The 24,784-nt window shown below is 42.9% G+C and overlaps 1 protein-coding gene and 1 long non-coding RNA gene across 2 annotated transcripts in view; both read right to left on the reverse strand.

Annotated features, from left to right (window-relative positions):
• Positions 1-367: 367 nt before the first annotated feature.
• On the reverse strand, positions 368-1,316 carry LOC143714590 (uncharacterized). The gene is made up of 3 exons (XR_013195555.1): positions 1,208-1,316; positions 690-797; positions 368-396 (listed from the first exon to the last, which is right to left on the reverse strand). It is a non-coding gene; the product is annotated as an uncharacterized LOC143714590 (long non-coding RNA).
• A 22,578-nt stretch (positions 1,317-23,894) lies between these two features.
• The window catches only part of LOC143714794 (integrin alpha-X-like), a 32,940-nt gene continuing 32,050 nt past the window's right edge, over positions 23,895-24,784 (reverse strand). Inside the window, exon 30 of the mRNA XM_077206232.1 lies at positions 23,895-24,702. Within this exon, the coding sequence (XP_077062347.1) occupies positions 24,619-24,702 (84 nt within the window). The 3' untranslated portion in view covers positions 23,895-24,618. The remainder of the gene's footprint in view (positions 24,703-24,784) is intronic.

Consider the following 24,784-nt stretch of genomic DNA (forward strand, 5'->3'; position numbering starts at 1 on the left):
AGGCTACAACAGTGGTTATTGCAGTTTCTTCATGAGAGATTCTTCATGCTTGAACAAAGCGTTGACCAGGTCGTTGAAAATGCTTTCACAATTCACATAGTCCAGCGGTTCCCTCGTCTTCATGTCGGATTCGCTCGCACATTTGTAACTGATTCATTGAGCAATCAAGATTGTCAATGATTGAATCAATGTTCTTCATTTTTTCGACCAACTGACTGGTGTTTGCTTTCAGAAACCCTTGATGATCTGAGAATATAAAAATAGAAAAATTAAAACAGGAAAAGGAAAATGAAGGCAAAATGGGAAAGAATATAAAGATTGAATCTAACCTTGTATTGACCTGTTTCTCTTCTTTCCCAGTCGTCCCTTTTGGACAGTATTTGGCTTTGATCAAATCTGTAGTAAAATAAATAAGTGCCGTAAAATAAAAGGCTATAGTTAAAATTCTGAGTCTGAATAATCCAGGAGCATGACACCGCATAAAATAAATTAATCTGGGTTTATTCTACAAAACTCGATCCAATAGTACCAAAAATATTTCAAATTTGTACATGATGCTGTTAGATCAGAATGTAACTTTCCTTAAAATTAGTCCCAAATAGTTAACTCGGACTGCTTAATTAAGATTAATTTTATACATTACATACGCAAAAAAACTGTTTTAATAGTTTCTCGTGTATTACACTTACAATTTGCTGGCACATTTGATTTGGCAGAAGTCATATTGATCTCAAAGGAGCTTGAACCAGTTATGATCGGCGAAAACACATGGCCATCATCAGATGTAGAGATTTTGCCTGTTGACATAAAATATCTGTCAGTTCATCTGTCAATTGTTCATTTTTTTTTTTTTTTTTCTTCTTTAATTATTGCTGCCATGAATTGAGTTAATTAGTTGCTTTGATAAAATCTACAGTAAATAAATAAGGTTGATAAGTCTGCAGTAAAATAAATGGCTGATAAAGGCTATAGTAATAGTTACAATTCTGAGTCTGAATAATCCAGGAGCAGGACAGCACATAAAATAAATTCTACAAAACTCGATCCAATAGTACCAAAAACACAAAACAATTCTGTATTGCAAATTTGTACATGACACTGTTAGACCAGAATGTAACCTTCCTTAAAATTGGTCCCAAATAGTTAACTCGGACTGGTTAATTAAGATTAATTTAATACATAGGCGAAACTGTTTTATTACACTTACAATGTGCCGGTACATTTGATTTGGCAGAAGTCATGTTGATCTCAAAGGAGCCAAGAGTTAAACCAGTTATGATCGGTGAAAACACATGGCCACCATCAGATGCAGAGATTTTGCCTGTTTACATAAAATATCTCTCAGTTCATCTGTCAATTGTTCATTATACATAGAGTGCAACAGTGCCTCCCCCACCCCTTTTTCATTCTTATTTCCCATAGTGATTTTAAAAAATATATATATTTATATATAAATACGCATATATAGCTTATACAAACATTTCAGTATTTTGAGAGGGTAGGGAGATTATGTCATTCGCAGTGCTTCATGGGAGGGGGCAGAGCTATTTTGGAGTGTGTTGCTTTTTTTTTTTTTTTTTTAAACTATGTTTGACATAATTTTCACTACAGCATCATGGCTCATGGGTAATGTAGTATTCACCTGGAGTTCAACTGTAAAACCTGATTAATTACAAAAAAAAAATAAGCTGAAGGCTTGATCAGAAGCAAATACCATGTATTAACAACCTCTTAGCTCACAGTAGGTCTGTCTTTTAAATTAATTTCCGTATGGAGAAAGTAAATGTTTTTACTCCCAGATACCGCCTGTTGCACTCTATAATGTTTTCTCATTAAAAATAAAATATAAACCATACTAACATGTTACTTGGGTGCCTGATTGTCCTGCAGTGTTTGCTGTCTCTAGAGAGAAAAGGAAAGACCATGTTATTTTAAATGGCAATGAAAAGTGCTAGCCTATATAAATAGCTTTGACTTGACTTTTATATATTTTGGTCATCACATTGTGCCATTCATATTTATAGCTTACATTTTAAACAATTTTATCATGCAAATTGCTAAACGTTAAAATCAAAGACAGAGTAAAAGAAGAATTAAAAAGTAACCTAGCAAAGTTTAAGAAGTAAGTAACTGAAGAGGAATTAAATAGGCCTATTCACATAATAAGCATGTCTGACTAAAATAATCTCTAAATAAGATTTAAAACTGAATAAATCCAAAACATTTATTTTAAGGTCCTTTATGGAAACCCCGCAGCTTAAATAAACAATGCTGCAGATTTTAGTTACATCGGATAAAAAATACAACAGTTAAAACAACATAGCATAATGCAAAATAAACATTGCTGTAAAACAGTCATGTTAAACTGATACTTTTGTGATATGGATAAACATTGCTGTAAAACAGTCGTGTTAAACTGATACTTTTGTAATATGGTTTAAAAAAAAAAAACATAATACATAATCATAATACAATGCTCCATATTTAAAAAAATCATACTTTGATAAATTAATATAGTAGATACATGTTAATATCTGTATCACATCGATATCATAATACAATGCTCCATATTTTTTTAAAAAAAATCATACTTTGATAAATTAATATAGTAGATACATGTTAATATCTGTATCACATCAATATCATAATACAATGCTCCATATTTTTAAACCACTGTCATGATTCTGCCTTAGTATCCTTGATTTTCCTAGTCGTGAGGCAGGATCATGACAGTCATGTTTTGTGTACAAGCGCATGGCCAATTGTTTGGACCATGTGCTTGTGTTGTTTCGTTATGTTACCCCGCCCCCTTGTTATCCTCGTCTCGTCATTATTGTCTAGTCTGTTTCACCTGTCCTTGTCTAGTCAGCTTCACCTGTCTTTGTCATTAGTGTCTCCCTATTTAATCCCCTTGTGTTTGCTGTCCTGTGTCGGTACATTGTCTAACTTTGCGTGTTAATCCCTGTGAGTATATTGTCTGAAGACCTGTTTAATCAGTATTGTGAGTTTGTTTCCTGTCAAGTCAGAGTCTTTGTTTGTCATCGTGTCTTAGTCTTGTTATACTCTGATCCAGTCCTGTTTTACCCCCTCGTGGGTTTTGTTTTCTGTTTTGGTCCAAAATAAATCATTTGAGTGTCATCTGCTGTCTGCGCCTGGGTTCTCCTTCCATCCTCATGACAGAATGTACCGAACAGAAAAGAACCCAGCAGACGTTCAGTCCTTCTCCGCTGATCTTCAGCCTTCTGACCCGGAACTGTGGTGGCGCGTGGCTATCTCTGACAGTTCCAATGGCAAGCTTCCTTTCCCTCCCCAGGGTGAGTTGACCCTGAAGAGGTACGCCCAGGTTGTTGAGGAGAGGAGGTTCTTCCTGCCGGAGACCCTGGTCAACCGCTACCTCGTTGCGGGTCTCAAAGTCCTCCCTCCCCTTGCTGAACGAGAGAGTTTGGTCCGCCGTCCGTTTCGCAACATGGTGGACTACTTGTCTCGGAAGGAGCAGCCAGGTCCCCCTGGTTTTTCACCTCCTGCCACACTTCCAGTCATCCCTGAGGGTCGCATGTTAGCCGTCGTGACACAGGAGGACCAAGCGTCTTCCACCCTGACTCCCGATCCATCACCCGTGTCCGTCAGCCCCCGTGGAAAGCGTGGAAGACGTTTGTCGTGGGAGTCAGCGTCTGAGTCGTCCTCCACGGAATCCCCCTTGCCTGCGGTGGAGTCGCCAGCACCTGCTTCGTCTCCCTCTTCGCCCCCCTTACCGGTCTCAAGCCTGGCTACGGACTCAGCTCCGCGACCCAGAAGGAAGAAGAGGAGGAAGGGAGCCTCTTGTCCTCCGTCTCTGTCTCCCCCTGAGCCCGCTTCAGAAAGCGCTGCCCCAGAGCCCGCTACTTCAAGCGCCGTCCATGAGCCCGCAACTTCAAGCGCCGTCCATGAGCCCGCTCCAGCAAGCGCCGTCCATGAGCCCGCTCCAGCAAGCGCCGTCCATGAGCCCGCTCCAGCAAGCGCCGTCCATGAGCCCGCTCCAGCAAGCGCCGTCCATGAGCCCGCTCCAGCAAGCGCCGTCCATGAGCCCGCTCCAGCTAGCGCCGTCCATGAGCCCGCTCCAGCTAGCGCCGTCCATGAGCCCGCTCCAGCTAGCGCCGTCCATGAGCCCGCTCCAGCTAGCGCCGTCCCAGAATCTACTGAGAGACTTGCGGCCGATCTAGCCGCAAAAGAGGTTCTGAAATCGGTTTCTGCTCATCAGGAGATGCCGATCTTCCTTGCTGCCAAGAGCCTCTCTGATTATTTGTCTTGTCTAGCTAAAATCCTCGAAGTCCCTGTTTGTCCCGTCTTGTCTCCAGCCCCCGAGCCTGCCGCTGTGATCGCTGCACCCAGTCCTGCCCCTTCGCCTGCTATGTCCCCCGTCAGGAGTCCCGTTTCCTCACCCTCTGTCTCTGAATCTGTTGCTGCTACCACTGAAGCAGTATCCCAGTCTGTCTCCACTAATTCCCGGACTGTTTCTCCGTTCGTCCCTGTCTCCACCAGCCCCCGGACTGTCTCTCCGTTCGTCCCTGTCTCCACCAGCCCCCGGACTGTTTCTCCGTTCGTCCCTGTCTCCACCAGCCCCCGGACTGTTTCCCCGTTTGTCCCTGTTACCACTAGTCCCCGGACTGTTTCCCCGTTTGTCCCTGTCACCACTAGTTCCCGGACTGTTGTCCCTGTCTCCACTAAGCCCCGGACTGTTTCCCCTAAGACCTCTCCTCGTGTGTCTCCGTCTAAACCTGCCCAGAGTCCTCGTCCTCAGCCCTCATCCCGTGGACCCAAGACCCCCAGTCCTCCCATCCACCCTGGACCTCCCCCCATGAACTCTGTGTTTCCTCCACCTCCTTTGCCTTGTATGTTGTATTTGATGTTTCACCCCAGCACTGTTATTGTTTATTCTTGTTTGCCATTATTAATGTTTTCCATGTTTTGTTGGTTCGTGTCTTTGTCACAGTCTGTCATGTCCCGTGTTTAATGTCCCCTTGAGGAGCGTCTGGTAGCCGCTCCTTAAGGTGGGGGTTCTGTCATGATTCTGCCTTAGTATCCTTGATTTTCCTAGTCGTGAGGCAGGATCATGACAGTCATGTTTTGTGTACAAGCGCATGGCCAATTGTTTGGACCATGTGCTTGTGTTGTTTCGTTATGTTACCCCGCCCCCTTGTTATCCTCGTCTCGTCATTATTGTCTAGTCTGTTTCACCTGTCCTTGTCTAGTCAGCTTCACCTGTCTTTGTCATTAGTGTCTCCCTATTTAATCCCCTTGTGTTTGCTGTCCTGTGTCGGTACATTGTCTAACTTTGCGTGTTAATCCCTGTGAGTATATTGTCTGAAGACCTGTTTAATCAGTATTGTGAGTTTGTTTCCTGTCAAGTCAGAGTCTTTGTTTGTCATCGTGTCTTAGTCTTGTTATACTCTGATCCAGTCCTGTTTTACCCCCTCGTGGGTTTTGTTTTCTGTTTTGGTCCAAAATAAATCATTTGAGTGTCATCTGCTGTCTGCGCCTGGGTTCTCCTTCCATCCTCATGACAACCACTTTGATAAATTAATATAGTAGATACATTTTAATATCTGTATCACCACTAATGAATTATACCGTCTTTTCCTTATGTATAAACAATTTTTCAGATTAAACATCATTGCATATTACAGATAAACAGCACCGTAGCATAAATTAATTATAGAGAAAGTACTCACTGTTTTGCATTTTTGATGAGGTGGTCATAGAAGAGAGGGTGCAAAAGTTTTTGGTCCAGACATGGGGTATGGCACACGTCCATGTGTCTTTGCTATTTTATTGCCTTTTACAGTAAGAGACTGTGGAAAACTATGGGAAAACGGCGGAGCTGTGTGTCCACTATATTCTTTCAGTACTCTATGAATGGAACTGTTCAGGTTCAAGGCCAATTCACATTCCCAGCATTTAGGCAGACCTTTTGATAACTGTCACTCCTGAAAATAAGTCTTATGAATTAAAAGTAATTTATTACCGGTGGTTCGAAAACAGCGATGATACCACTTATTTGTCACGCACACTGTCCATGCTGGCAGACACTACCTGTGTGATTTTTTTTCTTCAACCCTGGTGAAAATGTAAGATGATTTTATTTTTATCTAAATCTAACATAATTGCTACAGTAAATTTGTAAAATATTTATTTTAAATGAACAGAATGCTTTTCAACTTCATTAATTTAGTAAGATTTTTTAATGAACGGCATGATTTTCAACTTCAGTAATTTAGTAAGATTTTAAATGAACAACAATTAGTAAACTATTTATTTTATATATGATATATTTTAATTTATACACTTCTAAAGGAACACAATGCTTTTCAATGGGCTCAGGAACGTGTCACAAAAACAGATACCAGGCCAGCCACACACTGGTGTGACAGAGAGAAAAGACTTCAGGGGAAACACTTGTGGGTTTTTTTCAACCATGGTGAAACAGTAAGATGATTTTATTTTTGTTTAATTTATATACTTTTAATTGAACAGCATGGTTTTTCAACTTGAGTCAGTGTCAAATATTTGTGAATGACTAAATGTAAATTTTATAATCATTTCATTTAAATGAACATAATGCTTTTTCAACTTCTGTGTGAGATAAACTTTCAAGGTCCTCAGCAATGCGGAGGGGGGGAAATTCCTGCTTTGACACACACACACACACACACACACACACACACACACACACATAGACGCGCGTGCTCCCTATGTTTTTGAGACGGAGTCAGATCATTCATACATTGGATTGTTTGCAATACTTTTGTGGCTCCATTTTATTTAAACTTTTTGTGTGAGGTTTTACATAAGCTGTATGTTTTTTTCTTCAACTCTCTAATACATTTTTAACTGTTTGGAATATTTTTGTGACTCCATTTTATTTAAACTTTTTGTGTGAGGTTTTATTTTATATTCTTTTAAAGAACAGATAAACTTTCACCATTTTATTTAAACTGAAATGCTTGGTTCAGTGAATAGTTGTACATTTTTTATTTTTGTGGCTCCATTTTATTTAAACTGAAATGCTTGGTTCAGTGAATAGTTGTACATTTATTTCAACTTTTTGTGTGAGATTTTATTTTATATTCTTTTTTACAGAACAGATAAACTTTCACCATTTTATTTAAATGAACATAATGCTTGGTCCAGTGAATAGTTGTACATTTTTTTCTTATCACTTTCACAGCTCCCCTTGATAAAGCTCAGGGATGCGGTGACCAAAACACCAACTTCAAACAATCACATCTCAAACTAACTGTCACATCACTTTGTAACTGTAACATCAAAGCTTATGTTAACAAGGCCAATACCTCCCTTTTCTTGATCAAATGAACTTCAAACAATCAAACTAACTGTCACACATCCATCATTTTGACAGAAAGTGTAACCGCAAGGGGCGGAACTAGGTCAAAGGTAACCATCCATCATTTTGACAGAAAGTGTAACCGCAAGGGGCGGAACTAGGTCAAAGGTAACCATCCATCATTTTGACAGAAAGTGTAACCGCAAGGGGCGGAACTAGGTCAAAGGTAACCATCCATCATTTTGACAGAAGCTGTAACCGGAAGGGGCGGAACTAGGTCAAAGGTAACAGGAAGGGGAGGAACCGGAAGGGACGGGACAAGGGCGGGACAGGAAGGGGAGGAACCGGAAGGAGCGGGGGAAGATCAAAGGATAGACACGCCCACCTGTCAATCATAGGGTCATAAATCATTTTGACAGTTGCAGTATAATGTGTTTTTGAAGTAAATGGGAGCGGGAATTCACCGCATTATGAACTTGTCACGCAATACCCACAGCCTCAGACCAAATGTTAGGCCCTGTAGACAGGCCAGCCTATATAAATATCATATTAAGCAGAAATGTGAAATGTACCTTATTAGAGGATTGATATCTGGATTGATGCGTGAAGAATGCACTTCCACAGCAGTCACGAGTAACAGCAGGAATAGGCGGTTAAAGTTGTCTATGCTTAATTGGATTTGATGACAGCCACGAGACCGCTTACTCAATCCAATCACGTTGATGGATAAAAATAAAATACATTTAAAACAAGCATGTAACGAGTAACGACCACAAACAGAAGGAAAATAGCGGAGAAAAAGTACCGATACATCACTTAAAATGTACTCAAGTAAAAGTAAAATTACAAAAATTTTAAACTACTCAAAAAAGTACAATTTCTGAAAAAAACTACTTAATAACAGTAACGTGAGTATTTGTAATTCGTTACTTCACACCCCTGGATTAAAATTACTTAATCTTTAATTTCTTCGTGTCTGGGTAAATTAGTTGAGGCAGCAGACAAGAACTACTCGGTATTCTTCACTTTATTTCTATTTTAATTCTACATTATTTTGATAATGTACCATAAGTTTGTATTGCAATTAAACTTGTATGTCTTTCATACTATGACAAGGAGAAAACTGCTCTGAAGAGATCTAACGCCTTCCACCCCACCCCACATTCATCCTTTTTAAAAATCATTTTGTTGGGTCTTGAGATAGATTATTCTTGTCTAGGTGGGTCCTGGAATGGAAAAGTTTGGGAACCCCTGCTCTAGATTCCGGTAGATTTTAAATAATTTGCGGGCATCATCAGGGAGGCGCTATCAATATGCGGGAGACTCCCGAAACTTCCGGGAGACTTGGGATGTCTGATATGTAGCCTAATGTAAATTATGTTTGCAACGGAGTGGCCTGAATGAGTATGAAACTCTCGGCCTGAAATTGTGTCCCAGAATGCATTAAATAGTTTGTGAATAATATTTGTAAATATTCGTGGCTTCTTTAAACAGCTGGATAATTGACAGTGTACTGCAGTTCTGTGGATGTTTTGCCCTTCAGGCAGGGTTATTATAGTTTGTGAAACTAAACTAAACTAAAACTAAAACTATAAAAACATTTATGCTAATCAGATTAAAGATTAAATAAATTATTAAATATAAATTAGATTAAATATAAATAATAGTTGAAAAACTTAAACTAAATAAAAATTACAAATGTTACCTTGTCAGTGAACTACGGATGTTCATTTGGGGCTTTTTCCTTACAACCGACGTGGTCATTAGCTATCCATTAACCGACATTATGTTAAATTAGAATTAAATTAAATTAGAATAGATAAGTGTCTGTGACCCATACCAAAATTTGTATTCCATGGGTTCAGTTTTATCATGCACTATAGGGTATGCATGGGATCAATATCCCATCTAAAGTATACGGTCACGGATAAAAAAATAAATAAATTAAAAACACATGTAAAAATGTATTGCACAAATGGAAAAAAAAGCAAAATGATCAGAATATTAAACAACGTGGTCACAGATGAAAATATAATAACAAGCATGAATAAAAACTTTAAACAAAATTATTTTGCACAAAACTTAAACTTATGTTCATGTTTTCTTTAAAATTATGTTCTTCTTGGTTTTACTGTACTTTGTGCTCTCTTGCATTTTCTGCTCTTATTTGCCTATTCATTTGTACGCTTGTGCTGTTTTTCTCTTCACTCTTCTTTTCATGTTCCCCGCTTGCTTTCCCAAATGTTGCAGTTCGAGGTTCATGTAAATTAGTCCACTAGTTCTAGATTGACCTCTAGTTCCACCTCTAGCCAATAAATCAAAGAGGGGAGTTGACGTCACACCAATGCGACTCATGACTGACGCTCACTCATACAGGTGAAGATAACCATCAACTCAGCTGGCTAAAATCTTTCCGTGGCAGGACAAATTCTCGGAACTGTTAGTAGATTTCATTAAATGACAAATGTACCCAAAATGACCCAGTGTACTATTTAAATTAATTTCTGGACATCACAATGTTATTTTTTCCCGAAAATTGTTACACATATTGTATCTGATTTAGCATTGTATAGCAAACTCCCCCCACCCATGTTGATGACATCCGTGCGAGCTAGCCGCCGACACATCGCTGGGCCTCTGGGGCGTCCTGTCACTATCAAATTGTGATTTGGCTGATATAACACACGTCAGTCAAAGTTATGATCAAATGGAAGATGGCATCTTCGACGAAGGCTAGCTATAATGCTGGGGCACGTTCAAGCACAAACCAGTGCGCAGCGTTTTGCTACGTTTCCGGGATGAACGAAATGTTTCCTGGAAACGGTGGGTCTGTCAAAAATGTCAACCCCCAATCAGCAGCAACATGTATATAAACCATGCGGTATTAAAGAGACACCTCACACAATGGGTCTAAGTAAAGTTGTTTACAAATGTGTCCGCTGCAGTTCCGCTGCAGTAAGTAAAGTTGTTTACAAATGTGTCCGCTGCAGTTCGGTATATGCAACAATTGAAGATATTAGAAGACATGTTTGGCTTTTCATCCTAAAATGCGAGGCGAGTCACATGTTGGATCACAATAATTAGGAACAAAAGTTTCCACAGATCCCTTCACTGGATTGGGACTGTAACATAGAGCGTATTTTGCAGTATTAAAAACGTATTTATAGCGATTTCATGAGGCTTTGAAAACTCTTCAAAAAGAACACAAATGGCATTCTCAGCTGCCATAGTTGCAACTCTTGCATCATCAGAACAGGTTGTTCAACGCAGCACCGTTTCGGTTTAAAGGGTCATGAAACCCTAAACCAAATTTTCTGAGATTTTAACAGAGGTATATGAGTTGAACACCATTAAAGACAATGTTAGCATCTGTTAGATTTAATAGTAGGTTGAAAATGGTTACATTTTAGTTTTTTTCCACTATTTTCATCTTGCGGTTTTTGCAACTTTTTGTCAGGGCTGAATGCAGCCCTGGTCCACGGAGCTGCGTTTAGATATGGAAAATCCAGCTCAGCCTCACAAAACATAACCATATTCTTTCTGGAAATATAATCGTAACGTACTGAAATAGACAGTAACTAAATTTAGACACGTTCAGACACACATTCATTTAATTTAATTTAATTATTTTTGATTTTGATAGGGCCCTGACGGCCCACCACTGTATCAAAGAATTCCCGATTTCAACGAGAAGTTTGAACGAATGACTCACACGTAAAGACAGTAACTTGCCACAACCTACTGGCCGTTTTACTTTCATATTTAATCTATAACAAGGATGGGTAGTTTGAGAGCGCTGAGAGTGCGACTTTGTTTTTGGTTTAGAAAGTAGCCTATTGAATAAACAATCCACACATTTCACAGCAAGCCGACCCTGTCTCCTTCCTTCACTACTTCATTGAACTTTGCTACACCTAGGTACAGTATATACGCAAAATATATTTCAGATAGGGTTAGGTTAGTTAGAGTTAGGCCCCGTTTACAAAAAGGGAAAACGCATATATTTCCCTGCGGTTTGGCCTCTCGTTTTACATGAAAACCCTGTTTTTATCACAGAAAACGATTATTTCTAAAAACTCCGGCCAAAGTGGAGATTTCTGAAAACGCCGGTTCTCTTACGAGAGTATCTCTCGTACTGCGTAATATCTTACGCAATGGGGAAAACCTCTTTTCCACGAGATATGGAAAATTAATAAATTAATTATCCTTCATTTTGAATTAATGTAAAATGCTGTGCGGCAGCACGCAGACATAGGCAAGACGGCTCGCGCGCCTATTGGCTGCCCTGCGGCAACAGCAGCAGCCTATCGAGAGAGGCCCTGAATGACGTGATACCCAATGGGGGCGCTTCGCGCCCATTTCGTCACGTCCCGCCAGAATAGGCGTGGCCTTGGCCTATTAATACGCTCGACAGGCTGATACAAACTGATTTTCATCTCTTCAGTGAAGCACTACTGCATCGCTGGATCCGGAGTGAGAAGCCGCGCCGTCTGATAGTAAGCCTTCAGCGGGACGAGCCTTCGAGTCTGAAGCTGCTGGCCTTCACCTCAACGCCTTCAGCCTCCGTACCTGCTACGCTTTCCGGTGTCAATATCCTTTTACTCTGCTGAGAGTCACACTCTCGCTCTCTTTATCTAAAAGAGCAGCGTCTTTTTAAAGATGCTTCGTTCCTTTGGCTCGTGCCGAGCCACACTCAGCGACGGGGACCGCCATTTCATCTGCGTTTCCCGCCTGGGTAAGGATCATGCAGCTCTCGCGCTCGCTGAGTGAGCTATTGCCATGGTGACTCTGAGGACTCGCCTGTCATTTCTTCTCTGAGTCTGCACTCCCGCCCGCTGTAGTGCCGCGCCGTAAAGCGCCATACTCAGCGGGTCCCCGAGCCTTCTCCAGCCGGTGAAAGCTCGCCAGTTCGCCCGCCAGCTTCACCAGCTTCAATCAAGTCGCTCACTGACGGACAACAGCCGCCGCGCGCCACCGCCTCCGCCATTATGACGACGAGATAGCTGCATCTGTAGCATGTCCTGGCGTCGGACAGTGAGGATTGGGTGAGCTCTGTGGACCTCCCCCCTTCTGCTCACGAGTCGTCAGAGAAACGGCCCAGCATCAAAACAGCGGCTAGCTTTCTTTACGTTATAAGAAAGCTACCCCGCCCCCGTGGGCTTGCGTCATCGGCGAAATGAGGAAAGAGTGTGTTTTAGTCCTGCCGAGGCCGGACCAATCTCCATTTCTCCAACATTTCACAGCTCCTCTTAATTTGAGCGGCTGAAAATGTCAATATTGCAGCAGTGAGCCTGTTGTATAACACGCACGCCTGCAAACAAACGCCGACACACAGAACCGTGATGACGCTCTCTTGTCTGCTCGACGCCCCCCGTGGGCGTGGGTCACCGGCGAAATTAGGAAAGAGTGTGTTTTAGTCCTGCCGAGGCCGGACCAATCTCCATTTCTCAAACATTTCTCAGCTCCTCTTAGTTTGAGCGGCTGAAAATGTCAATATTGCAGCAATGAGCCTGTTGTATAACACAAACTCCTGCAAGCAAATGCCGACACACACAAAACTGTGATGATGCTCTCTTATTCGCTCGTTCAGTTCCAAGAAAATGCGACTGTTCCAGTGTATTTTGCAGTAAACAAGCCGGTACCATGGCCCGCTTGCCTGCACACAAATGCCGTTTTCACGGCGACCCAGAAAAATCATATAAGCAGTGTATTTTCTGGTATTCCGGCCACAGCCGATGGTGTTATGAGTGTAATAAAAATGCCCACAGCCCAGTGTTCATTTCTACACACAAACACAGCCCGCCACAGTGCAGGGCTCGCACAAATGAGATCGACTCATGTCAATTGTGCATTAAATGAAGTGAATGTGCCCGCAACTCAGTGCCCACAAACACTACACACTGCACGTGCCACGTTTTCTGTGAAAGAAACCAACACACATACAGTCAGCTAAGGACCACGGAGTTTAAGTCTCGGCGCGGCCAGACTCCACCGAAACTTCTCGCTCGTTCAGTTCCAAACAATGTGACTGTTCCAGTGTATTTTGCAGTAAACAAGCCGGTACCACAGCCCGCTTGCCTGCACACAAACGCCATTTTTACGGCAACCCAGATAAATCCCAAAAAGAGTGTATTTTCTGGAATTCCGGCCACGGGCGATGGTGTTATGAGTGTTGTAAGAATGCCCACGTCTCAGTGCTCATTCCCACACACAGACACAGCCCGCCACAGTTCAGGGCTAGCACAAATAAAATCGACTCATGTCGATTGTGCAAAAAAATGTAGTGAAGGTGCCCACGACACAGTTCCCACAAACACTACACAATGCGTGTCCCACGGTTTCTGTAAAAACTAAACCAACACACATTCAGTCAGCACAAGCCGACGGTGTTTTCAGTGCAGTGAGTGTGCCCGCTGTCCCGCACCCACATTCCCTCACAGACACGCTCAATCCCACGGGGTTTGTCCCACTCGCTCTCTCTCCACAATCTGTCATAGAGAAATTGAGTGCGACCAGGCTGCCCGCCGTGATCGGCGCGCTCCCCGCCTCGCACACTGTAAACACAGTGTTTATGTCTCAGCACAATGAAAGCTCTGCGGCCGCCGTTATGCCGCGGCCAGAGCACGGATTTCATTCTACCTCTAGCTATTCACACAGATGCGTGGGCAAAGCTTCCCGGGGTATCAGAATGGGTGTTGAACACTATAAAAAGAGGCTATTCGCCTCTAGTTCGCTCGACGTCCCCGCCGTTACACGGCTTAAGTCGTAACCACTGTAAACAACGAAGTATCTCATCTACTTCGAGCCGAAATAGCGAGACTACTGAGCAAAGGGGCCATATAACCTTTATCTCAGAGCGAAGGGGGCTATACAGCAGATATTTTCTGGTACCGAAAAAAGACGGGGGTCTCAGACCCATTCTAGATCTACAGCAGCTGAACAGAGCGCTTGTGAAGCACCAGTTCAGAATACTGACAACCAGGAAAATCCTCGCCCAAGTTCGCCAGGGAGACTGGTTTATGTCAATAGATCTGAAAGACGCCTATTTACAAATACAAATAGCGTCACGTCACAGGAAATTCTTGAGTTTTGCCTTCGAGGGCCAGGCATATCAATACACAGTCCTGCCATTCGGCCTCTCCCTAGCACCCCGTACATTTACGAAGTGCATGGACACGACTCTCGCACCCCTGAGACTTCAGAGCATGCGAGTCTTGAACTACTTGGACGATTGGCTGATTCTAGCTCGATCACACGCTCATAGAACACAGAACCACATTACTCGAGCATCTCGAGAATCTGGGTCTCACAGTCAATTGGGCGAAGAGTTCGCTGTTTCCCAGCCAGAAAACTTCTTTTCTGGGAACAGTGCTGGACTCGCTTATTCACAGCACGTCCGTCGCCGGAGCGCGGACTGGACATTCAGCGCGCCCCAAAATCCTTCTGCCGCGGCTCTATAGTCCCGCTCAAAAGGTTTCAGAAAATGCTGGGCCTCATGGCCTCAGCATCTTCGGTACTTCAGCTGGGCCTGCTTTGCATGGCCCACTGCAGTTATGGGTGAAAGCGCGAGTTCCACCCCGGGCATGGACCTCTGGTCTGTTTCGCCTCAAGGTCGACATGGAATGCGTTTCGGCTCTGGAACCTTGGAAAATAGCCGACTGGTTTTAGTCAGGTGTGAGTTTGGGGACTCCCACGAGTGTGAAGGTGGTGTCCACGGACGCCTTCATCTCGGGATGGGGAGCGCTGCTCGAGGGCAGACCGTTCTTTGGCCAGTGGTCAGAACGGGAGAAGCTTCTATACATAAACTGTCTAGAACTGTTGGCAGTCGAAAACGCACTATGGCGCTTTTGTGCCCAGTTAAAAGGCCATCACGTCTTGGTCCGGTCGGACAACATGTCAGTGGTGGCATACATGAATCGCCAGGGCGGCGTCAGGTCCCGAAACCTGACGCCGTGGGTCGTGGGATTCCTCAGGGGAGCTCGGAGGCTCTAACCTCCCAGGCCCCCCTCAGTCCCTGTGTGGGACCTTTCTACGGTTTTGGAAGCCATGAAAGGTGTCCCATTCGAGCCAATCCATTTGTCAGACATGAAACATCTGTCTTTCAAAACGGTGTTTCTTATGGCTCTCGCATCAGTGAAGCGCATAGGGGACTTACAAGCGCTCTCAGTAAGCGCGTCATGTATTGAGTTTGGGCCTAATGACTCAAAAGTCATACTCAAACCAAGGCACGGGTACGTGCCCAAATCCCTCAACACACCGTTCAGGGCCCAGGTTATTTCCCTGTGCGCCCTCCCGGTTCATGATGAGGAGGATGAGAGTCTCCTTTGCCCTGTCAGGGAACTGAGAGCTTATGTATCCCACTCGTCTGTCTTCAGACAGACCGAGCAGTTCTTTGTTTTGTTCGGCGGACGCTCCAAGGGACTGGCCGCATCAAAACAGAGCCTATCCAGATGGATAGTCGATTCCATAGAGCTGGCTTACACTTCTAAGGGCCTCCAGTGTCCTTTGGGTCTCAGAGCGCACTCCACGAGAGGCGTGGCCTTGTCGTGGGCGTGGTCTAGCGGGATATCCTTGCAGGATATCTGTATGGTGGCAGGCTGGGCCTCGCCGTCTACATTTGTAAGGTTTTATAACCTAGAGGCTCCCGCCTTACAGGCCAAGCTGCTGTCGGTCTAGAATTCAGTACTATCTGCCCGCTGCGCCGGTGCAGAATGCTGAGTTTTGCTTGTGCATCGCTCACTGATCGATAGAACAGCTCCATGGATGTTGAATAACCCGTACTTATACCCAGTTCAGGCTGAACACGTTCACCCTGTCTGCATGAAACACTGTTAACTAGCTCCTGTGGGATGCTATTTCACAGGGAATGATGCTTGTAGCCTCTCTTCTCCGACTCTCTGTGAGTCTACGGTGATTATGCACTATATGGGCCCCGGGCTACTGCCCTTGGGACTTTGGTGTCGGATCCCAGTATGCACGGCGTGTTGCATTGTGTTCCCCATAGCTTAAGATATTAAGCAGTACGAGAGATACTCTCGTAAGAGAACGTATTCGGTTACTAACGTAACCTCGGTTCTTTCTAGAGAGGGAACGAGTATTGCATATCTTGCTGTGCATACAACAGCGCTGATCGCTTCAGTGATGAAAACCAGTTTGTATCAGCCTGTCGAGCGTATTTATAGGCCAAGGCCACGACTATCCTGGCGGGACGTGACGAAATGGGCGCGAAGCGCCCCCATTGGGTATCCCGTCACGCAGGGCCTCTCTCGATAGACTGCTGCTGCTGTCTTGCCTATGTCTGTGTGCTGCCACACAACGTTTTACATTAATTCAAAATTAAGGATAATTTTTGGCTTCAATATCTCGTGGAAAAGAGGTTTTCCCCATGGCGTAAGATATTACGCAGTACTCGTTCCCTCTCTAGAGAGAACCGAGGTTACGTTAGTAACCGAGTACGTTATGTGTTGTCGTGTCAACTGGGAGAAATAGGGTTTTAGGTTCTCAAACGTCACATTATGCGCCAGAAAATGCTTAACGTCATGTGAGCGCCCTAAGTTTGCAGTTGGCTACTGATCATGGATGCTGTTAAGGTGGTACTCATTTGTACTTTTGTGCAAACGCTTTTGAATGGGCTCCCGTTATCTCCTCCTTCACATGAGGAAACTCCTCGTTGGTCTCGGATGGGTATTGCTCCAAGAATTGCGCCAACATCTCGACAAATTTGGACTGGCAAGATTCCCAGTCGACATTGTCTTGGGCTTTACTTGCCTTGTAGTCTAATGCGACATTAAGGAGTACCTCAACTTCGCTGTCTGTCCAAACAAACAAACCTCGCGCCATATTTTTTGTTTTGAAAGGAAAAGGAAGTCGCTCGTGTTTGTTGTAGATTCTGATTGACTTGCATGGCTTTATCCTTCTCCCTACACTGCCGCCCATAGGTTTGGCATAGTTATGATGGCACTCGACGGCGTATTTATGTGGGTTGATGTAAACGACAACTTTTTTGAAAACAATGTTGTGTGCACGATGTTATTATTGAAAACGGAGGGGGGGGGGGGTATTCGTTTCTCTAAATACCCGGCTATGTGTAAAGGTGGCCTTAGTTATTCTACACTCAAAAGAAAGCTCTGTCTAAGCTCTGCCACGGTACGGTTTGTGTCGAGCCATTTATTGTCTGTTTACTGGCTGTTTGATGAGAAAGATATTAAATGTAGTTGCTATAAACTCTGTAATAATCCTGCGCCAGAGCCCGCTGATCCTGCGCCAGAGCCCACTGATCCTGCGCCAGAGCCCGCTGATCCTGCGCCAGAGCCGCTGACCTTGCGCCAGAGCCTGCTGATCCTGCACCAGAGCCCGCTGATCCTGCGCCAGAGCCCGTTGACGTCAAGTCTGTTCCCATTCCTGAGCCTATCCTTCTCCCCAAGAAAATTTTGGGGGGGGGGGCTATACGCCTTCGCCGGCCCACGAAGACCTGAAAAAATAACACCGCCATGGCCACCCGAAGGGTCCTCACCACCATGGCCACCCGAAGGGTCCTCACCGCCATGGCCACCCGAGGGGTCCTCACCGCCATGGCCGCCCGAAGGGTCCTCACCGCCATGGCCGCCCGAAGGGTCCTCACCACCATGGCCGCCCGAGGGTCCCACAGCTCCGCCCTGGACGCCCGAGGGTCCCACAGCTCCGCCCTGGAGGCCCGAGGGTCCCACAGTTCCGCCCTGGACGCCGAGGGTCCCACAGCTCCTCCCTGGACGCCGAGGGTCCCACAGCCTGCTCCGCCCTGGCCACGCCCACAGCCTGCTCCGCCCTGGCCACGCCCACAGCCTGCTCCGCCCTGGCCACGCCCACAGCCTGCTCCGCCCTGGCCACGCCCACAGCCTGCTCCACCCTGGCCACGCCCACAGCCTGCTCCACCGTGGCCACGTCCACAGCCTGTTCCACCCCGGTTCTCCGAGCTACCAGCTCCGCCCTGGAGGGTTCCCGCTCCTGTGCAACCGCGCCCTTGTCAGACCACCCTCCCACCCCTTTGGATGTTATATGGCGCGAGGACGCACCTTCGGGGAGGGGGGAGGTACTGTCATGTTTTTATGTGTTGAGTTCTGTTTTGTGATCTTCGTTTCCCCTGTCTTTGTGATATTGGTTTAGTCCTGTTATTAGTTCAGTTTTGAGATCTTGTTTCCCCCCGTCTTTGTGATTTTGGTTCAGTCCTGTTAGTTTTCCCGCTCCTCGTTTGTGTTCAGTTTCTTCACCTGTGTTCTGTTAATTATCCCAGTAGTCCCAGTTCTTTTAAGCCTTGTGTTTTCCCTCAGTGTTTGTTGGTCGTCGTCAATGTATGGTTGTGTTTTCCCTGAAGTCCTGGAGTTTATTTTGTTCTTGTACAGTGATGTGAATAAGTTAGGACACCCATGCTAAAGTTGCCTAAAAAGAGGAATAAAAAATCATCTTTTGGAAATTGATCTTAATGCCTTAATTGGAAAAATGAGGAAAAATCCAGCTTTTAGGTACACCAATTTCCTTTGTGTATGAATAATGTATCATAAATAAATAAATGTTCTTCCTTAAAATACAGGGTGCATAAGTCAGGAAACCCCTATGTTAAATTCCCATAGAGTCAGGCAGATTTTTATTTTTAAAGGCCAGTTATTTCATGGATCCAGGATACTATGCATCCTGATAAAGTTCCCTTGGCCTTTGGAATTAAAATAGACCCACATCATCACACACCCTTCACCATACCTAGAGATTGGCATGGGGTACGTTCCATAAGATCATCTTTCAATGCAAATCAAACCAGCTATTAGGCTAACTGAAATAAAACCATGCCAATCTCTAGGTATGGTGAAGGGTGCGTGATGATGTTGGTCTATTTTAATTCCAAAGGCTAAGGGAACTTTATCAGGATGCATATTATCCTGGATCCAAGAAATAACTGGCCTTTAAAAATAAAAATCTGCCTGTCTCTATGGGAATTTAACATAGGGGTGTCCTGACTTATGCACCCTGTATTTTAAGGAAGAACATTTATTTATTTATGATACAATATTCATTCACAAAGAAAATTGGGGTCCTTAAAGGTTGGATTTTTCCTCATTTTTTAAATTAAGGCATTAAGATCAATTTCCAGAAGATGATTTTTGTATTCCTCTTTTTACTTTTGACTCCACTGTGAAAAAGGCCCAGCAGAGACTGTACTTCCTTCGCCAGCTGAGGAAGTTCAACCTGCCACAGGATCTGCTGATTCAGTTCTACTCAGCCGTCATTGAGTCTGTCTTGTGCGCTTCCATCACTGTCTGGTTTGGTTCAGCTACCAAATCAGACATCAGGAGACTACAACGGACAGTCCGGACTGCGGAGAGGATCATTGGTGCCCCCCTGCCAAACATCCAGGACCTGTACTCTTCCAGAGTGAGGAAGAGAGCAGGTAAAATCATCACAGACTCCACTCACCCTGGACACCTCCTGTTTGAACTGTTACCGTCAAGACGGAGACTCAGATCACTGGCCACAAGAACATCTCGGCACAGGAACAGTTTCTTCCCACAGGCCATTTCCCTCCTGAACAGTTAACACTCCTCCCAAGGCATATGCCTGTAAGTGCAATACTCCCACTGTTTAGTGCAATATCCTACAACTCAGGTGATACTTATATGTAGATTTATTTATTTATAATATTCAAAACACTGTAAATAGGTTCATAATCTGTAAATCTGAAAATGTCTATTCTGACTAAACCAAACTGTGATAGTTTTATTCTCATATATTCATATTTATATTTTTATTTTTTTTATTCTTATAATTTGTAGTATTATGTTTCATGTTTCATGTTGTATTTGTATTTGTATAGTCCACTGGAAGCCTCAGTACCAAAACAAATTCCTTGTGTGTGCAAGCACACTTGGCAATAAAGCTCTTTCTGATTCTGATTCTGATTCTGATTTAGGCAACGTTAGCATGGGTGTCCTAACTTATTCACATCACTGTATGTTTCTGAAGTTAATTTTGTAAATAAATAAACTACTTTGAAGTTTCTGCATCCTCGTCTTCAGCTACCTGCACACAACCTGACAATTATGGGTTCGAGCTCTTAATTTTTAACTCTCAAAGTGCTCCAGATTGATGAATTTAACATTAAAAAGCACAATTATTTTCTTACATGGGTTGGCTCCCCTGAACCCCCCTAAAGGGACAGAAGTCCACCCACCACAGATTTACCAAAAATCCTTTGTCGAACACTGGTATTGCTATGCCAATGCAGCTTATAGCTTGTTTTAGGATTCATCATTGTGGAGTAGTTCGATTGTATTTTACAATTAGTAGTTATTTCATCTATTAACTCTTACTCATTCCTACTCACTCATTAGGCTACATGGCATTAGTGGTTTTAATAGGAGTTAGTATACATATTCAGGGGCGTGAAAAGATCAGTTGTGTTTATGATTATATGTAGTGGGTCAGTCTGGGCCAAAATGCCCGGGCAGATTTTTAGTCCCAGTCCAGCCCTGGGCCTATATAGGCCTATTATTATACAATGGCTAAAGGCGCATTTGACTTTATTTTCATTTAAAACACTGTTGTGCACAGATGATAAAAAAAATTCAGCTCAGTACTTTTGTTAACAACCGCTTTTGATGATGCACATGCACTGACAGCCAGCACCAAACCCTACTACCATTCTTGATGCAATTGCAACACAAAGTTGATTCTGCACTCTTTTGATAGTAGGTTATATACAGGGATGCTAATTAACCAGTTAACCAACCGATCATACAAATTTTTACCAATTAATAGCCTACTATTTGATAATGAACAGGCTGCGTTGTCAAGATTGCAATGCTGGAATATGCTAGAAAACAAACAAACTGCCGTCTCGGTTTCGTTTCTGTCAACTTGTTTGTGAAGCGCCTCACAGAAATGAACAAAACCCAGCAGCATGCAGTTTTTTCTTTCGTTTTATTAATCTATTAATTATTTAAATATCCATATTTCATGTGTTTCTTTGATATAGGCCTATAGACTATGATTTTATGAAAACAAATTTTGGTTTTTTTATTCATTTTTTATTTAATTCTATTTTCTTTAAATCATCCTGGCGACACACCTGAGGGTCGTGACCCAGGGTTTGAAAACCGCTGCTTTAAAGCTAAAGCAAATAATGAACTTTTGTGATTGCGAATAAGTGTAGTGTCTTGTGAGTGTAACTCTACCACTTTGTTAATGTGATGTGTATGTTCATCGAGTTTTATAAAAGTATTTTATTTTATGTTTGTAGTATCCAGCTACAGCGCAGGTTCCATACCTCAAGTATAAAACGACTGTTACCATGTCTGAAAACAATCACAAGTAAAAGAGTTTATAAAACTGTATCACGTGTGCTACGGTGGTACATTTAGGCTATTCATCGCGCAGACCAATCTTTTCCTAGATATATGTCGCACTGTATACAGGACAATTTTTAATGAACGTGTGGTGTAGGTCTACTAGGCATAGAGATATCGGTAACGCTTCATTTTACAGTCCTGTTTCCCATGTACATACTATGTACTTTTTATAGTAATTACAATAACTGGATAATAACTGGGTAATAACTAGGTACTAACCCTGAACCTACCCCTTAACCCATGTAATTACCTTATATTACCCAGTAATTTCTAGGTAAGCACACTGTAAGTACTGTACTGTAAAATGAAGCATTTCCGAGATATCTGAACATCTTTGCCAAGCCCAAATCAGAATCAGAAAGAGCTTTATTGCCAAGTGTGCTTGCACACACAAAGGAATTTTCCGTGGTACTGAAGCTTCCAGTGCACATATGCAAATACAAATACAGGAACAAGAAACATAGTAATACAAATTCTACAAATAAAGTTATATTAAAAAAATGAAAATACTATAAATATATACGGTCACAGTTGGGTTTTGTCAGAATAAACTTTTACAGATACAGATTATGAACATATTTACAGTATTTTGAATAGTATGAATAAATATAATATAAATATCACCTGAATTTTTAAGATATTACAATAAACAGTGGGATTATTGCACTTAAAGGCCTATGCCTTGGGAGATATGTTAACTGTTCAGAAGGGAAATGGCCTGTGGGAAGAAACTGTTCCTGTGCCGAGATGTTCTTGTGGCCAGTGATCTGAGTCTCCGTCTTGACGGTAACAGTTCAAATCGTTGATCGTTGGTAGCAGCTTCAAAAACAGTCCAATCAGTGCAATCAAAGCAGGCCTGTAGATCCTGCTCTGCTTCATTAGTCCATCTTTTTACAGTCCTTATTACAGGTTTAGCTGATTTCAGTTTCTGCCTGTAGGTCGGTATGAGATGAACCAAACAGTGATCAGAGAGCCCTAAAGCTGCTCGTGAGACGGAGTGATACGCATTTTTTATTGTGGTGTAACAGTGGTCCAGTATATTACTGTCTCTGGTGGGACATGTAACATGCTGTCTGTATTTTGGTAGTTCACGGGAAAGATTTGCTTTGTTAAAATCCCCAAGAATGATTAAAAGAGAGTCAGCTCTGTTTCAGCTATTTGTTCAGCCAGCTGTTGTAGCGCCGCGCTCAAGCACGCGTCTGGAGAGATGTAAACATTCACGAGAATGAAAGAGGAAAACTCCCGAGGCGAGTAGAAGGGTTTACAGTTTATGATATGTGCCTCTAAATTAGGAGAGCACACCTTCTTCAGTGTTGTTACATCTGAACACCAACTTTCGTTAATGTAGAAACACAATCCACCACCTCTCGCAGATGTATTGCGTTGTCCGGTATGGCTTCACTTCAGTTTAAAAAATCCTTGTTAGTGCGTGTGAGGAGAAGAAGTTCGTATTTTTTGTTAGGAATGGATCGGAGATTCGCAAGATGAATACTGGGGAGTGCAGTGCGCAGGCCGCGCTCGCGGTGTTTAACCAGCGCGCCGGCTCGCTTCCCGCGTTTGCGTCTGACCGCGCGTTTGAACAACAACGCAGCCCCACCGACGAGAATGTCCAGCAAGACGTCCGGATAATCAAAACTGTAGAAAAGTTATCTGGTGTGTGTTTCCTAATGTCCAGTAGTTCGTCTCTGGTGAAACTGATAGGAAAAGAATGACTAAACGCAGAACAAACGAACAAAAACAACAATAGCTGGAGAGCTCCACACCGAGGCAGCCATGTGCGGCGCCATCTTGAGACAAGACTCTTGAAACCAGTAGCCTACAGAAGTAATAAATAAATTATCGGGAAAGGTCATGCCTTTTTTCACAATCATTTTGGATCATAATACATGGTCATAATAAAATGTATTGGTGGCGAATGGAGGGTCAAGTCTATTTTGACTATAGATCTCAAAACTCCTCCGTTAGCCCCTTAAATAAAAAACAAACAATCTGTGGCGATTACATAATTGATGTGCCGAAGCTTTCTTTTACTGTCTATGGCCCGAAGGCTCTGCCTTCATTCACATGGAAATCTTTTCCGGTTCATTTCTCCTGTTGAGTCTGTCGAGGTCAGAAGTCTGTGTGTGAAAACACACTGGAGAGCTGATTTATAGTAGAAAATTTAGTTGTACTTCTAATGATATGAGACACTGACACTGTTTTTCATGTTTCAATGTTTAATGTTCAATGTTTAATTTTATTTTTTTAACACAAATTGAGGTATGCATAAATGACACTGTTTTCCTTACTGTTTAATGTTTTCCTTACCAACACTAATGCCATTTTAAATATACACATATTGCCAAAAAAGCTACATAAACAATATCTTCATATAAAGCAGAAAGCATTAAACATTTTCAAAATCTGTAGAATAATGTGATAAGAAAACAGAATAAAAAGTAACAAAAGGCAATTGCAACTTTTTCTCTCACAATTCTGACTTTTTTCCCCCTCAGAATTGTGACATATAAGCTCACAATTACGAGTTACAAAGTCTGAATAGCGATTCTGAGATAGAAACCTGCAGTTGCAAAAAATTTTTTAAATGTCAGAATTGTGAACTGACTTTTTTTTCTCAGAACTGGACTTTATAACTCGCAATTTTTACCTTTTTCTCAGAATTGTAAGATATAAACTCGCAATTGCAAGAAAATGTCCGAATTATGAGCTGACCAATTTTTTCTCAGAACTGGACTTAACTCGCAATTCAGACTTTTTCCTCACAATTGCGATTTGACTTCTTTCTCAAAACTGTGACTATCAAAAACAATGTGCATGTGAGAACAAGGTCCTCCAATATCTCTGCTATAGTTCACACTCACAGTCATTATCAGTTTTCATAGCAAAGAAGGAAGTAAAATATTCTAACTGTTTGAGTGCACACTATTGTGTCATGTTTGGCTCTCCTCCTGCACCGCCCTGCGCCTCCTGCAGCAACTGCTTGTACTGGCTTTTGAAGAACCCAGCCTTGTAAAGGGAGAAAATATGCTGTCATAAACTGTATATGCTGTAAGCATTGAAACATATAGATGTGTAGACAGGTGAAAGT

The sequence above is a fragment of the Siphateles boraxobius genome, unplaced genomic scaffold, assembly GCF_051911475.1.
Source record: "Siphateles boraxobius isolate OS27281-9 unplaced genomic scaffold, OSU_SipBor_1 55, whole genome shotgun sequence".
NCBI lineage: Eukaryota > Metazoa > Chordata > Actinopteri > Cypriniformes > Leuciscidae > Siphateles > Siphateles boraxobius.